Source organism: Pleurodeles waltl, chromosome 6, assembly GCF_031143425.1.
Source record: "Pleurodeles waltl isolate 20211129_DDA chromosome 6, aPleWal1.hap1.20221129, whole genome shotgun sequence".
Taxonomy (NCBI): Eukaryota; Metazoa; Chordata; class Amphibia; order Caudata; family Salamandridae; genus Pleurodeles; species Pleurodeles waltl.
The window spans coordinates 607,783,783-607,799,837 of record NC_090445.1 but is presented as its reverse complement, the minus strand read 5'-3'; the positions used below and the strand labels follow the sequence as shown (position 1 = coordinate 607,799,837).

Here is a 16,055-nt window from a genome sequence, read left to right as displayed (position 1 = left end):
CCCCCTGGGCCTAAGAGCTCAACCTGATAAGGTTCAAGCTCCAAAGGCTCAGTTCCCTCAGAGGGCAGAACTTCTTCCTGAGAAGAGAGGTTCTCTTTTTCTGACTGTGTTGCAGTTGGTTTCCCAACTGACTTTCCTTTTCTCTTGGTAGGCTGGGCCTTTCTTCCAGACTCCAGCTCTACTTTTTCACCCTGTGCCTTGCACTGTGCTCTTGTTTTTACACACACCAGTTCAGGGATACCCAGCATGGCTGCATGGGTTTTTAGTTCTACCTCAGCCCATGCTGAGGACTCCAGGTCATTTCCAAGCAGACAGTCTACTGGGATGTTTGAGGAGACCACCACCTGTTTCAGGCCATTGACCCCTCCCCATTCTAAAGTTACCATTGCCATGGGATGTGCTTTAGTCTGATTGTCAGCGTTGGTGACTGTATAGGTTTTTCCAGTCAGGTATTGGCCAGGGGAAACCAGTTTCTCTGTCACCATGGTGACACTGGCACCTGTATCCCTCAGGCCCTCTACACTTGTCCTATTAATAAAGAGCTGCTGCCTGTATTTTTGCATGTTAGGCGGCCAGGCAGCTAGTGTGGCTAAATCCACCCCACCCTCAGAGACTAGAGTAGCTTCAGTGTGGACCCTGATTTGCTCTGGGCACACTGTTGATCCCACTTGGAGACTAGCCATTCCAGTGTTACCTGGATTGGAGTTTGGAGTGGAACCTTTCTTGGGACAGGCCTTGTCTCCAGTTTGGTGTCCAGGCTGATTACAGCTACGACACCAGGCCTTTTTGGGATCAAAGTTTTTACCCTTGTACCCAGGATTGTTTTGTGAAGAGGCTCTGGGCCCACCCTCCTGTGCAGGTTTTTGGGGGCCTGTAGAAGACTCTTTACTATTTTTATTTTTGGCTGTCTCACCACCTTTCCCCTGGGGAGGTTTTGTGACCCCTTTCTTTTGGTCACCCCCTGTGGAAGTTTTGGACACCCTTGTCTTGACCTAATGGTCCGCCTTCTTTCCCAATTCTTGGGGAGAAATTGGTCCTAGGTCTACCAGATGCTGATGCAGTTTATCATTGAAACAATTACTTAACAGGTGTTCTTTCACAAATAAATTGTACAGCCCATCATAATTACTTACACCACTGCCTTGAATCCAACCATCTAGTGTTTTTACTGAGTAGTCTACAAAGTCAACCCAGGTCTGGCTCGAGGATTTTTGAGCCCCCCTGAATCTAATCCTATACTCCTCAGTGGAGAATCCAAAGCCCTCAATCAGGGTACCCTTCATGAGGTCATAAGATTCTGCATCTTTTCCAGAGAGTGTGAGGAGTCTATCCCTACACTTTCCTGTGAACATTTCCCAAAGGAGAGCACCCCAGTGAGATCTGTTCACTTTTCTGGTTACACAAGCCCTCTCAAAAGCTGTGAACCATTTGGTGATGTCATCACCATCTTCATATTTAGTTACAATCCCTTTAGGGATTTTCAACATGTCAGGAGAATCTCTGACCCTATTTATGTTGCTGCCACCATTGATGGGTCCTAGGCCCATCTCTTGCCTTTCCCTTTCTATGGCTAGGATCTGTCTTTCCAAAGCCAATCTTTTGGCCATCCTGGCTAGCTGGATGTCCTCTTCACTGGAGTTATCCTCAGTGATTTCAGAGTTGTTGGCCCCTCCTGTGAGGGGACCAGCATCTCTGACTATTATTTGTGGAGTCAGGGCTTGAGAGGCCCTGTTCTCCCTAAATAGGACTGGTAGGGGGGAATTTTCCTCCAAGTCACTATCTTCATCCTCTGTGTTGCCATCCTCAGAGGGGTTGGCCTTTTCAAACTCTGCCAACAGCTCCTGGAGCTGTAGTTTGGAAGGTCTGGGGCCCATTACTATTTTCTTTATTTTACAGAGTGACCTTAGCTCCCTCATCTTAAGATGGAGGTAAGGTGTGGTGTCGAGTTCCACCACATTCATCTCTGCACTAGACATTATGCTTCTAAAAGTTGGAATACTTTTTAAGAAACTAAAACTGGTTCTAGAATCTAATTCAAACTTTTAACAAACTTTTAAACTCTAAAATAAATGCTAACAGGGACTAACACAAGGCCCTAGCAGGACTTTAAAGAATTTAGAAAACTTTTCAAATTGCAAAAATCAATTTCTAATGACAATTTTGGAAGTTGTCGTGTGATCAGGTATTGGCTGAGTAGTCCAGCAAATGCAAAGTCTTGTACCCCACCGCTGATCCACCAATGTAGGAAGTTGGCTCTGTATGTGCTATTTCAAAGTAAGGAATAGCATGCACAGAGTCCAAGGGTTCCCCTTAGAGGTAAAATAGTGGTAAAAAGAGATAATACTAATGCTCTATTTTGTGGTAGTGTGGTCGAGCAGTAGGCTTATCCAAGGAGTAGTGTTAAGCATTTGTTGTACATACACATAGACAATAAATGAGGTACACACACTCAGAGACAAATCCAGCCAATAGGTTTTGTTATAGAAAAATATATTTTCTTAGTTTATTTTAAGAACCACAGGTTCAAATTTAACATGTAATATCTTGTTTGAAAGGTATTGCAGGTAAGTACACTAGGAACTTTGAATCATTTCAATTGCATGTATACTTTTCAAGTTATTCACAAATAGCTATTTTAAAAGTGGACACAGTGCAATTTTCACAGTTCCTGGGGGAGGTAAGTTTTTGTTAGTTTTACCAGGTAAGTAAGACACTTACAGGGTTCAGTTCTTGGTCCAAGGTAGCCCACCGTTGGGGGTTCAGAGCAACCCCAAAGTTACCACACCAGCAGCTCAGGGCCGGTCAGGTGCAGAGTTCAAAGTGGTGCCCAAAACACATAGGCTTCAATGGAGAGAAGGGGGTGCCCCGGTTCCAGTCTGCCAGCAGGTAAGTACCCGCGTCTTCGGAGGGCAGACCAGGGGGGTTTTGTAGGGCACCGGGGGGGACACCAGCCCACAGAGAAATTTCACCCTCAGCGGCGCGGGGGCGGCCGGGTGCAGTGTTAGAACAAGCGTCGGGTTCGCAATGGAAGTCAATGAGAGATCAAGGGATCTCTTTAGCGCTGCAGGCAGGCAAGGGGGGGCTTCCTCGGGGAAACCTCCACTTGGGCAAGGGAGAGGGACTGTTGGGGGTCACTTCTGCAGTGAAAGTCCGGTCCTTCAGGTCCTGGGGGCTGCGGGTGCAGGGTCTTTTCCAGGCGTCGGGACTTAGGTTTCAGAGAGTCGCGGTCAGGGGAAGCCTCGGGATTCCCTCTGCAGGCGGCGCTGTGGGGGCTCAGGGGGGACAGGTTTTGGTACTCACAGTCGTAGAGTAGTCCGGGGGTCCTCCCTGAGGTGTTGGTTCTCCACCAGCCGAGTCGGGGTCGCCGGGTGCAGTGTTGCAAGTCTCACGCTTCTTGCGGGGAGATTGCAGGGTTCTTTAAAGCTGCTCCTTTGGATAAAGTTGCAGTCTTTTTGGAGCAGGTCCTCTGTCCTCTGGAGTTTCTTGTCGTCGTCGAAGCAGGGCAGTCCTCAGAGGATGCAGAGGTCGCTGGTCCCTTTGGAAGGCGTCGCTGGAGCAGAGTTCTTTGGAAGGCAGGAGACAGGCCGGTGAGTTTCTGGAGCCAAGGCAGTTGTTGTCTTCTGGTCTTCCTCTGCAGGGGTTTTCAGCTAGGCAGTCCTTCTTCTTGTTGTTACAGGAATCTAATTTTCTAGGGTTCAGGGTAGCCCTTAAATACTAAATTTAAGGGCGTGTTTAGGTCTGGGGGGTTAGTAGCCAATGGCTACTAGCCCTGAGGGTGGGTACACCCTCTTTGTGCCTCCTCCCAAGGGGAGGGGGTCACAATCCTAACCCTATTGGGGGAATCCTCCATCTGCAAGATGGAGGATTTCTAAAAGTTAGAGTCACCTCAGCTCAGGACACCTTAGGGGCTGTCCTGACTGGCCAGTGACTCCTCCTTGTTATTCTCATTATTTTCTCCGGCCTTGCCGCTAAAAGTGGGGGCCGGGGCCGGAGGGGGCGGGCAACTCCACTAGCTGGAGTGTCCTGCGGTGCTGTGACAAAGGGGTGAGCCTTTGAGGCTCACCGCCAGGTGTTACAGCTCCTGCCTGGGGGAGGTGTTAGCATCTCCACCCAGTGCAGGCTTTGTTACTGGCCTCAGAGTGACAAAGGCACTCTCCCCATGGGGCCAGCAACATGTCTCTAGTGTGGCAGGCTGCTGGAACTAGTCAGCCTACACAGACAGTCGGTTAAGTTTCAGGGGGCACCTCTAAGGTGCCCCCTGGGGTGTATTTTGCAATAAAATGTACACTGGCATCAGTGTGCATTTATTGTGCTGAGAAGTTTGATACCAAACTTCCCAGTTTTCAGTGTAGTCATTATGGTGCTGTGGAGTTCGTGTTTGACAAACTCCCAGACCATATACTCTTATGGCTACCCTGCACTTACAATGTCTAAGGTTTTGTTTAGACACTGTAGGGGTACCATGCTCATGCACTGGTACCCTCACCTATGGTATAGTGCACCCTGCCTTAGGGCTGTAAGGCCTGCTAGAGGGGTGACTGACCTATACTTGCATAGGCAGTGAGAGGCTGGCATGGCACCCTGAGGGGAGTGCCATGTCGACTTACTCGTTTTGTTCTCACTAGCACACACAAGCTGGCAAGCAGTGTGTTTGTGCTGAGTGAGAGGTCTCCAGGGTGGCATAAGACATGCTGCAGCCCTTAGAGACCTTCCTTGGCATCAGGGCCCTTGGTACTAGAAGTACCAGTTACAAGGGACTTATCTGGATGCCAGGGTCTGCCAATTGTGGCTACAAAAGTACAGGTTAGGGAAAGAACACTGGTGCTGGGGCCTGGTTAGCAGGCCTCAGCACACTTTCAATTGTAAACATAGCATCAGCAAAGGCAAAAAGTCAGGGGGCAACCATGCCAAGGAGGCATTTCCTTACACCCATCTAATTCTTTTGTTTTAATTTTTTTTTTATTATTACTTCATTTAACTACCAAACCCTTTCCTACTGAAATAAGCAGAACATGACAATAATTTTGGTACAGTTTTCTCAACATGACTGTACATGATATCTTCGAGATCATTCCGTTTGGTCCGCCTTCCCATGTCATCTGATTATTAATATCAAAAGGTTAGAGAGTCTCTGGGGCAATCATATGTCTTCATTGGCTGTCAGCTGAAAAATGTTTTTTTGTTTGAAATCCTTTGTCTAATACGTAAGTGTCTTAAAGTTTCCAAAATAAATTTACCGGGCACTGCCGTGATGAATCTTTAACATCTATCAAATAAGAACTTCTATTCATTCCATCGAACCAGGTTACAATATGAGATCAGTGAATCCTTTCTATTGCCCCCAAAGAATGGAATATAAAAAACAAACCGACTCATTACATTAGGAAGGCCATGTCAACTTACATTTTGTTCCTAATTACCAGTGTTCTGACATCATATTTTAATATAGTGGCATCTTTTTCTTTTAGTTATATCCTTAGGTGCACAGGGACAAATTAGTTTATAGTATGCACCATATATATAATTAAATGGATCTGTACATGTCGATGTCAGAACTCTTTGTTCATGGTTGTTCATGCTGCAGATCATCCAGTCATGAATAGCAAGGACAGACACAACAAACCTTTGAAGAACAAAGAAATGCCTAATTCTGGCATGCACATTAAGTTAACGTTCATGTTTTCTTTAAGTAGCAGCACATGCTAGAGCTATATAACAAATTTACCTGCATGTATGACAGACGTTAACAAGGCAATATCCCTGTTTAAGTAGAATTTAAATCCAGAAATTAAATGCTGTTTTTCAAAAAACATAAGGCAACATCTCTTTCATTGAAATCCAAGGAACTTCGAGGTTCATAGCTTAATTTAGGAAGCCATGATTGGGCCATGCTGCTGGTTCAGTACTGGAATCACCTCCACCAGTGCTGTGGTAAGGTCTTAGTTTTCCATTGCTAGGGAGAAGTTTACCTGAAGTAGGTCTCTCAAGTACAGCAGAAGCTGCATCAGGGGAAGAAAACCTGAGAGGTGGCCGTCCCTGTGTAGCCTCTTCTGCTCTGGCTTGATTGTCTCCTCCCTTCCGGACTGTAGTCCCTATGTCTCTGCTCCTAAAGAACCTTGGGCCTTATTGTGAATGTGGCGGTCTGAGGACAACCACACTCACAGGGACGGCCGGACTGCTGCATTCCAGGGGGTCTGACTGCCACATTACAACCCTGACGGACCACTGTCCCCACAAAGAACATCATTCCCAATGGGCTGACGGCGATCTGAGTTGTACTCACCCACGGCGGCGCTGAACTCAGAGCTGCTGTGCTGATTACAACTCAGCTTTCCACTCGCCTTTCCATGGCAGTCAATACGCCATGGAAAGGCTGGCAGAAAGCCAGTGCCGGGGGCCACAGGCCAGTGGCATGGGCAGTGCAGGGGCTCCCCTGCCCAGCAACATCAGAATGCTCACTGTTTGCTTTGCAGATAGTGCACATTCCGATGGTGCTGGTGTGCTGTGGTATTGGGCTCAGCTCCCTTAAGGAGCCAACACCAATATCATATCACTGTTCTCACTGGTCTGCCCGGCGGGAACGCATAATACAATGTTCCCGCTGGTCAGCCAGGCAGGCACATTGGAATACACTCTGCGAGGACGCCACCGGGATGAAGGTGGCATCCTCCCTGCGAGTTTGGTGGTTGGCTCGTCTGACTGCCAAACTCATAATGAGGCCCTTTATCTCCTTGACTCCAGTTCCTTTTACCTCCAAACTATGACCATGTGGGACTTGGAAATGTACAATGTCTTTGGGCATATGTTCCAAGGATCCACATTTGAAAAGTCTTAGATGTGTTCAGAGTACTCTCTGCACGTCAAAGACATTTCATGGGTTTTCTATGAAAGACCTTTAATGCCTACATGGCAATCCTACACAGAAATTCACTGATCTGCCACTCTGACTTTTGCTAATGAGAGACCTGGTGACAGAGCAAGGGACCTATTACATGTTTAAAAAGAAGCTTCCCAAAAGGAACAACAATTAATTTATAAAGACTGTTAGCAAAAAGAAAACTATAATAGTTTATGGTAGTGCCATAATGCACAAATGCTACTGGAGTACTGCCATAATAAACATGTGAAGGCACAGGATATGATAAGCAAAGGGTGGGTCTTGAGGTATGAGAGGGACCCTGAGTGTGTTTCTCCACATTGTTATAGAAGCAGAACAAATAAATATGGGACTTTTATGGATGGGGTAAAAGTGGTACATATGTTGTTCCTTATATTCCCTCTGTCACTGCAGTCAATCTCCAGGCTGATTTGGCAGACCTGACCTGTGAGATTGAGATCAAGCAGAAACTAATAGATGAGCTGGAGAACAGCCAGCGGCGCCTGCAGACTCTGAAACAGCAGTATGAGGAGAAGCTTATCCTGCTGCAGAACAAGATCCGCGACACCCAGCAGGAGCGGGACCGTGTGCTGCAAAACCTCAGTAAGTACTCATATATCTAACATCAGATCAAATGAAGAGACTCACCAAAGTGCAACAAGCATCTTACTGTTCATGGCAAAGGCTCCTGCAGGCCAAGCTGCTCTAGCTAAGGTGGCTATACAGGTTACCTACAATGCTCTGGAAGTTTAACCAAGATGTGGGCAAACATGAGTACTTCTTACTTGCGTCTTTGCAGAATTGAAAAAAATAATAATAATGCATAAATCAACTGTTGAAACCATCTGTCATGTTTCCACAAAACAGCATTTGTACACTAAAAGCAAAGCAGCTAAATCAAACCATCTGTAAACAGATTTACTGAGGACAGATGGGCACTATCGAAAAGTAGGGCATGAAATGAAAAGGGCCTGAACTTTCAAGTGCATACCACAATTGAACCCCTTGGATTCGGCTCTGTTGTTCAGTATAATAATAATTTACCAGATCTGTGAGGCACAGTGAATGAACTAAACGTCTCCCAGAGACTACAGGCTGCTCACCCATCAGTCTCAGTTGTTCTTTTTCAATCAGTCTTGTTTTATGAGTTTTCGTGGTTTTGGTGATGGAAGGATTGTCAGGTTGCATGACAGGTAGGAATTATGGAACTCATGATAGCTACTTCCTATCAGTGGGAGGAGTCCCACTGGGAACTATCTTGCAGCTGCTCTGAGCTTTTGCACAATTTATATTCACTCCATTAAAAAAAATTCCAATTGCATCCATTTGCCATTCTTCAAATTCATTGTTATATCAAGTTATAGATTGTTCAGTATCTTTTTTCAACAATTCACTCCAATGAACAAATCATGTATTGCTTTCAAAACAAGAGTTCACCACCACAATTCACCACTTAAAAAAATACTTAATTGAGAACTTCTCATTCACACATATTCCCAGTGCATTTTGGGCTTTCATTGTCCTTCGTCGGGGGCTAACTAGAAATAAAACAAGATACCACTTTTCTCAGAATTAGACATACCACAAAGGAAGCATGCATTATGTATGTTAGTACCTTTTTCCAAAAATGCTACACTGTGAATATACACTCATGCTTACTAGCCTGGGTACTAACAAGAAAATCCAAGAGCCACATTACAAGGCTTGCAGTCGAAGGCCTGCCAGCCTCATGATGACAGTCGGACTGCTGCAACTGTGGTGGTCCGACTGCCACATTACAACCCTGGTGGGCGGACCGTGAAGGAGACAACCGTTTCTGCCAGGAACATTGTTCCCAACATGGTGATGGCGGTCTGAGGTGTACTCAGCCACGCAGCGCTGAACTCAGTGCCACCTGGCTGATTACAACTCACCTTACCACCAGTCTTTTCATGGCAGTCACCCTGCCATGGAAAGGCTGGTGGTAAGGGTGTGCTGGGGGCCCCATGCCCAGCACCGTCACAATGTGCATTCTGATGATGCTGGGGTGCTACTATAATGGCCTTGGTTCCCTCAAGGGAGCCAAGGACAATATCGTGGCACTGTTCACACCGGGCAGCCCAGCAGGAATGCGTATTACAATGTTCCTGCCAATAGCCTGGCAGGAACATTATAATATGTTTGGGGGGAATGCCACTGCTTTGGTCTTGGCGTCCTCCACGTGAGTTTGGTGGTCCTGCAGTGAGACCGCCAATTTCATAATTACGCCCGAGTGTTAAAAAGAAAAGAATGAACAGGGAGTCCAGACTAGTTGCTTCATGTGAGTTGCCCTGTTACTAACAGAGATGAGCAACACTTGTACCATCAGTTTATATTCGAAACAAAATGGGACACAATATTGAAATGTAAAGTCGTGTGCATGCACAATATGAAGCCTTGCTTCACATGATAAAATGAAACCAACAAAACATACATGAACCAAAACAAGTTAATTTTATTGAACAATTCAGTGAAAGGAAAATATAATGTATTAAAATATGTGATTGCACATTAGCATAGTTAAATTGTGCTTCACAATAAATTATACAAAATAAACAATGCTATGGTATCCCGAGTTTTTTTCAAATATTGTCAACACCAACAATCAAATTTCCATTAGAGAAAACAAGACATTTCCAGTCTGTCACTCATCAGCAGAAGCTTCAGAGTATTTAAAGATTTTATAGAAAAAATTTCACATAATAACAATTGGTTTGCATTGTCAGTGCCTGTGATTGATGTTACCACTTTAAGGACTTGAAAACAAAGTTGTGAAATATTGTGTTTGCATTGAAGCCAGTGGGACACCACACTGGAGATGTCATTTTTATTCTGTATATTAGTCACTTTCATGTTTTTTTCAGTTTCAGTTGAATCTCACTTTTATTTTCCTTTCAGTTTTCACTGCATATAGAAGGGCACAAGAACGGTTCAAAGCATAAATGCAGTTTTTTTTAAATCACAACTTACAGAATGCTTTAGTGCTATTTTATTGCCTTGGTGTGGGTGTATACTTATGTTGCTTAGAATGATACTATTAGAGTGTGTTGGACATGGCCCTTTTTTCAGGGTTATCCCCAAAACTTTTGCCGTCTTCCTCCTATTTTTTCCTGATCTGTTTTTGCTGGTTTATTGTCTCTGCACACTTTACCACTGCAGATCAGTGCTAAATTGTAAGTGCCCCCTGTATAAATTGTAGGGGTGATTGTGCTTTAACCATGATTGGTATATTTGATTTAATAGTAAGCCCCTTGTAAAGTTCACTGAGATTGTCTGTTTGAAAATGCCACTTTTAGAAAGTGGGCATTTTCTTGCTTATCCATTCTGTGCCTCTGCCTGCCTGTGGAATCCACGTCTGGGTCAAACTGGCTGTTGGGCTGTTTGTGAATTCCCTCTAGACAGTGACACAAAGGGAGCTGAGGTGTGTTCTGCATATCCTGATGAGTCTTCCTGGGCTATAGAGGGGAGGGCGAGCTGACACCTGCTTATGAAAAGGCTGTGCTTGTCCTCACACAATGCAATCACCAACCCCCTGGAGTGTGCCTGGGGCCAGGCCTGGGAAGGGCATAATCTTGTGAACAACAAAGCCTTTCCTTTGAAGTTTGCCTACTTCAAAGGCAGAAATGAGAATCAGTAGTGGACTGAAAACCCCAGACTTTTAGAGCACTTCTGGATCAAGAGGAACCTCTGCCAAGGAGAAGAGCTGAAGTGCTGGAGGAGAAGTACTGCCCCTTTGCTGCTTTTGCCTTAAAGAGGGCAAGGACTGGAATTTGCTGTGTATCCTGCTTGAGAAGTTTCTCCAAGGGCTTTGAGTGGAGCTTGCTTCCTGCTGGAAGACTCAGGGATATCAAAGACTTCAGGTTCATCTGCCTACAGCACTTGTGCTGCAACAGAAGAAAAACCACCATGATGCTGGCAACGATGCAGCTGCCTGCACTGTGACCTGACGACGACGCACGCAACCCTGGTTCCACCGATGCTGCCACCTGACGCTGTCACTGAGCCGCTGCTTGCACCATGACCTGTGGGCCCCATGCTCCTCATCGCCTTGGTATCCCCGACGATGGCTCTCTACTCTGACACCAGCGCCACTGCCTGCACCGTGGCCTGAGGACACCACTTGTGAGGTACACGAAGCACCGTATCAATCAATCAATCAATGCTTATAAAGCATGGCTACTCACCTGTGAGGGTTTCAAAGAGCTGTGGGGGGGAGGGACAGCGGTCCAGGCAGGGACGGGCACAGACAGGTTTGCCTTTGGTGTGCCTGCAGCCGCCATTAAGAAGGGGGTGGGTGGGGGAGCAGTCAGCCGGGAGGCAGGAGGGCAGGAAAGGTGCTTCATAGAGGATGTAGGGGGAGCAGAGGAAGAGGGGAGAAAGGAAAAAGCACTAGGGAAAAACGACAGTGATAAAAGAAAAACGCAGAAAATGCAAAAGTGAAAGACCGACAAAGAGAAGAAAATAAAAGGCAAATGATAGAAGAGAAAGGCAGAAAATGCAAGAGTTCAAGAGTGACAGAGAGAAGAAAATACTTACTTGTGATGCCCACTAGTCCACCAGGGATAAGGCGCAGGGACGAGCCTGCGGTGGAGGAGGGCCTCGGACTGAGAGTCAGGAGACTCTTAGTTCGGCCAAGGCAAGAGGCTGAGAAAGCAGCAGCAGCCACAGGAGCTGGGGAGGGCAGCAGACACCGATCAGGAGGTCAGTGCAGCTGCCCTCTCACAGCGCTGCAGCCACCACTAAGAAGGGAGGGGGTGGGGGAGTTGTCAGCTGGGAGGCGGGAGGGCAGGAAAGGTGCTTCGCATGGGGAGGGCGGGTAGAGGAAGAGGGGAGAAAGGAAAAAGCACTAGGGAAAAATGAGGGGTGAAAGAAGAAAAAGGCATAAAATGCAGAAGTGAAAGCGACAGAGAGAAGAAAAGAAAAGGCAAATGATAGAAGAGAAAGGCAGAAAATGCAAGAGCGAAAGAGAGAAGAAAAGAGAAGGCAAATACTTACTTGTGGTGGCCACTAGACCACCAGGGATGAGGCTCAGGGACAAGTCTGCGGGTGGAGGAGGGCCTCAAACTGAGAACCAGCAGACTCTCAGTTCGTCCCAGGCAGGAGGAAGAGGCAGAGAGAAGAAAAGAAAAGGAAAATACTTACAGTCCCATCCTGCACCACAACCCCAGTCCACTAATGCCAACTCCACAGACTCCAGCATCAACAGATGCCCCTGTCTGCTCAGCAACCTGCGGGCACCACATGGATCCTGCCCCACGTCGTACCACTCCCATGGGCCTACCAATGGCATCACTTCAGCAACGACAATGACGCTTCCTGCACCGTTACCTGGAGACTCCACATGTCGCACCACCCACTTCACACTGTATTACTGTGAGTTATGTGCAAATGCTTTGCACATTTCTTCTGAGATAAGCTTGACTGCTTGTACCCAGCTACCAAGGGGATGAGCATAGGCTATCTGAGCTGGGTGTCTCCCTTACCCTGACAAGAGTGAGGGTCCATATTTGGACAGGGTGTTAACTGACTGCCAACTATAGACCCCATGTCTAACACAGTGTATACAATTTCCACATTTGGCAGTTCTTTTGCATTCTAGTTTCTTGGGTGTTACTTTTTTGGGTTAAAATTATCGCACAGGTGATCTATGTAACTCCTGTTGATGCCAGCAATCATTTAGGTTAGAGCCACTGGGCTTCTACGGGGAGCTGCATGAGTCACGAAATGGAAATCTTTTAGTTTTAATATAATCATAATGCATTAGATCATTACTTATTTAGCAGGAATACGCTGTGCTTGGCAGAAGAAATCCTAAACTGAAAAAGTTTTCCAAAACCGAATGAGGTAAAAGTAAGATAAATTCCAACAATTATTTCAGTTTTTATAATGGCACAATAACTATCTGTCAAATAGCTTCTGGTCTAAAAAGTCCCCCATTCTTTGATTGACTACATTAAGTCAGAATCCATCACAAGACAGCTCTGAAACATAGATATGGGGTGTTTACACTCAGACAAAGTAGTGTCTGCTTTCTGTTTGAGGAATATTCACACAATATCACTGTTTCAGATTATGCTCCCCAAGAACCCCCAGTAATGAATTGCTACACATATTCTTTAAGTCTATTTTAACATATCATTATAAAAGTAGTCATGCAGAAGGGATAGAAGTGAGTGGACCAGCAATAGAATAGCTCATAGAGGAACCCACCCTCACATTCAATACTGTTCAGCTGGATGTGCTTCTATGAGAAAGCTAAGTATTGAGATATGTGTATCTTTGAGGCTAGTGAAGCACCAAGTTGTGCCCATACTTTATGCCGTTTGTACTATACTACTCCAACTATATGCCATTAGATTAATTAAACCATTTCGCATGATACTCCAGATATCAGGGCCAGAAGATTTACTTATGCTATTTAATTCCAGCTATTGTGGCATCTTGAGAAGCAGTCAGTAATTGCCCAGGAAAATTCAGCATTAAAATGACTCAGGGAATCCATAATGGAGAGGCTGATGTGCAGTGCAGCCAGGGGCATAACATAGACCCCTGCAGCCTCTGCCACACAAGTGGCACCCAGCCTTTAACAATAAATATCTGTGAGATATGGCATACTCAGGGGCTCCTCATTACATTCTTCAGGACAACCCCATAATTTTTGTGTTACACCACTGAATGCTTCCTATGTGATCACAAAATAGAATTGTATTTTCTATTTATTTAATAAAACCAGAGATTAACTTTGTCAACCTTTGGAACCGGTGTGTGCTCCCACATAACTTGAATTGAGAGTTGCAGAGAATACTACAAAGAACCTTCACATGACATGAATACCATTTTGGGAAAAATATATTTTGTACTATATGAGATCACAATTGAGGTAGAAACTTAGTAGTATCCTAGGATTGTAGTATGTCACCTCAGATCAATTTTCAAATTGATAATACAGTCACTGTCCATTATTTAACAATTATATGCATGATTAGGACAAAACAGCTCCCTAAGCCCTACAGGAATTTTACCATAACTGCATAGCCAAAAAGTAAAGTATCTACAAAGAAATACTTATGTACAAAATATCAATGTCAACATATCTACTACTAAAATATCAACTTTCTATTCCTAAAATCGAATAATCCAAATATCTACTAACAAAGCATCATCTGTAAATAACATAGAAAGCATAAAAATATCTGCTTCCAGAATAATAAGGATAAAATATAGTATTTGTAAAATTACATTAGTTCTAACAGAATTGCTACTTCAAAATTATAGTGTTGCAAAATACTCTTAAAATAATTAAAATATGTAGTTTTGATAGTGATACATATGTCAATTGTTTCAAAACTACATATAACATATAAAAGTACTTTTTAAAACAAAAGTAAGCAAATTAACTATATTTGTGAATTTCTATAGAAAATGTAACTTTAAATATGTTTCATATTTACAAATATAATTATACATGCAATAAAAGTTGTAAGACATATAATTAGATGCAACACAGATTTCTTCAATCATACTATGTAAATAACAGAAAATAGCTGCAAAGAGATACATAATTTGGTTTATTGCAAAATTAATATAATTTCCTTTAACTTAAAAAATTTTTTAGAAACTCTTGCTAGTTAATAAATATAAAATGTCAAATTAAACACCGTAAAACATATAAATCCATTCATCCATTTCAAATAATTTAAGTATTATTTAAATAAATATTTTGTTTTAAATGCTTTAATAAATGACATAATCTAAAATGTAATTATAAAACTCAGTAATCAAACAATGAAAAGGTGCACAAATATTCCTTTTCAATTCAATACAATACAAGAATTTAATGTGGATGCGGGATTTGCAATTTTTTTTCAAGTCCAAAAAGCAATGGGGAAAGTGAGGACATTTTGGGGGCCAGTTATACTATTTTAATATGACACACAGCATTGATTTTGACATTGGAGTGTGCCCCAGAATGCCATTCTAGAAGATGGGCACTGGACAGATCACTTTTAAATGATCCTAAGGCAGTGAACTGACTGCGGATGGAAACTAAGGCCCTCATTTCAACCTTGGCGGTCGGAGGAGGCTGACCGCCAAGGCTGAACCGCCAGTCGGCCGCCCATGCGGCCGGAAACCAGCCAGGCGCTTTTGGACCTCCCCGCTGGGCCGGCGCCGTAACATTGCAGCCGGCTCCTATTGGAGCCTGCGGCAATGTGGTGGTGCGGCAGGTGCAGCAGCACCTGTCGCGCTTTTCACTGTCTGCCAGGCAGACAGTGAAAATCGTGACAGGACTGTGCCTGGGGACCCCTGCATGGGCAGTGCAGGGGCCCCTGGGGCCCTGCGACTCCCCTTACAAAAATCACCAGGGCAGCGCTGCCCTGGTGGATTCTGACTGCGGGGACATCCATGGCGGTAAACATAATATGGCAATTCGTATCGCCAGCCTGTTGGCTGTATGAACGCCACTTTAACCTGGCAGTCGGTGACCGCCAGGGTTGTAATGAGGCCCTAAGTCTTTTTTTAACTAAATTTGAATTCAGTGCCTCTCCATGAGGTATGGGATTCTTACAAGGCTTTTATTAGGGGGATTTTTAAGGATTATAGTGAGGAAATACAGCATCTCGCACATAACATAGCCCATCTAGAACAAGAATTGTTAGAACTACAGAGGGAGGGGAAGACTGGGGAGTCTATATGGTCTGATTTGATATCTAAACGAGCCTCCTTAGCAGCCGTAATTGAAGCGAGAGTGAAAGGAAGGTGGGAAGCAAGTAGATTGGCACATTTTGAGTATGGTGAAAGCGCATGAAAATTACTGGCTTGGAAGGTGAAGTCAGATTTGGTAAGAAATGAGGTAACGGAAATAAGATGTATTGCTACTGGGGAAGTTCTGAGAGAGACTGCTGAGGTTCAAAGGACATTTGTAAGTTTTTTTGAGTCTGTATATACCGAAGTTTTACCAACCATACCGGTGGATATATTGCAGGGGCTGGAAGGTTTACAAATGAAGAAACTGGGCGATACAGATAAGATAACACTGGAAGAGGAAATTTGAGTGGGATAGATTGCTCAGGTTATTTCTAAAGGTAAAAAGGAGAAGGCGGCAGGACCGGATAGTTTACCACTTGAATTCTATGTAAATATACAAGAAGTAGTGATCCCA

At 44.5% G+C, this 16,055-nt stretch overlaps 1 protein-coding gene across 3 annotated transcripts in view; it reads left to right on the top strand.

The window, feature by feature from the left end:
* The window catches only part of KIF21B (kinesin family member 21B), a 357,661-nt gene that overhangs the window by 192,006 nt on the left and 149,600 nt on the right, over positions 1-16,055 (top strand). For all 3 annotated transcript variants that reach the window (XM_069238888.1, XM_069238887.1, XM_069238886.1), the window contains exon 14: positions 7,292-7,480. In XM_069238888.1, the coding sequence (XP_069094989.1) occupies positions 7,292-7,480 (189 nt within the window). The remainder of the gene's footprint in view (positions 1-7,291; positions 7,481-16,055) is intronic.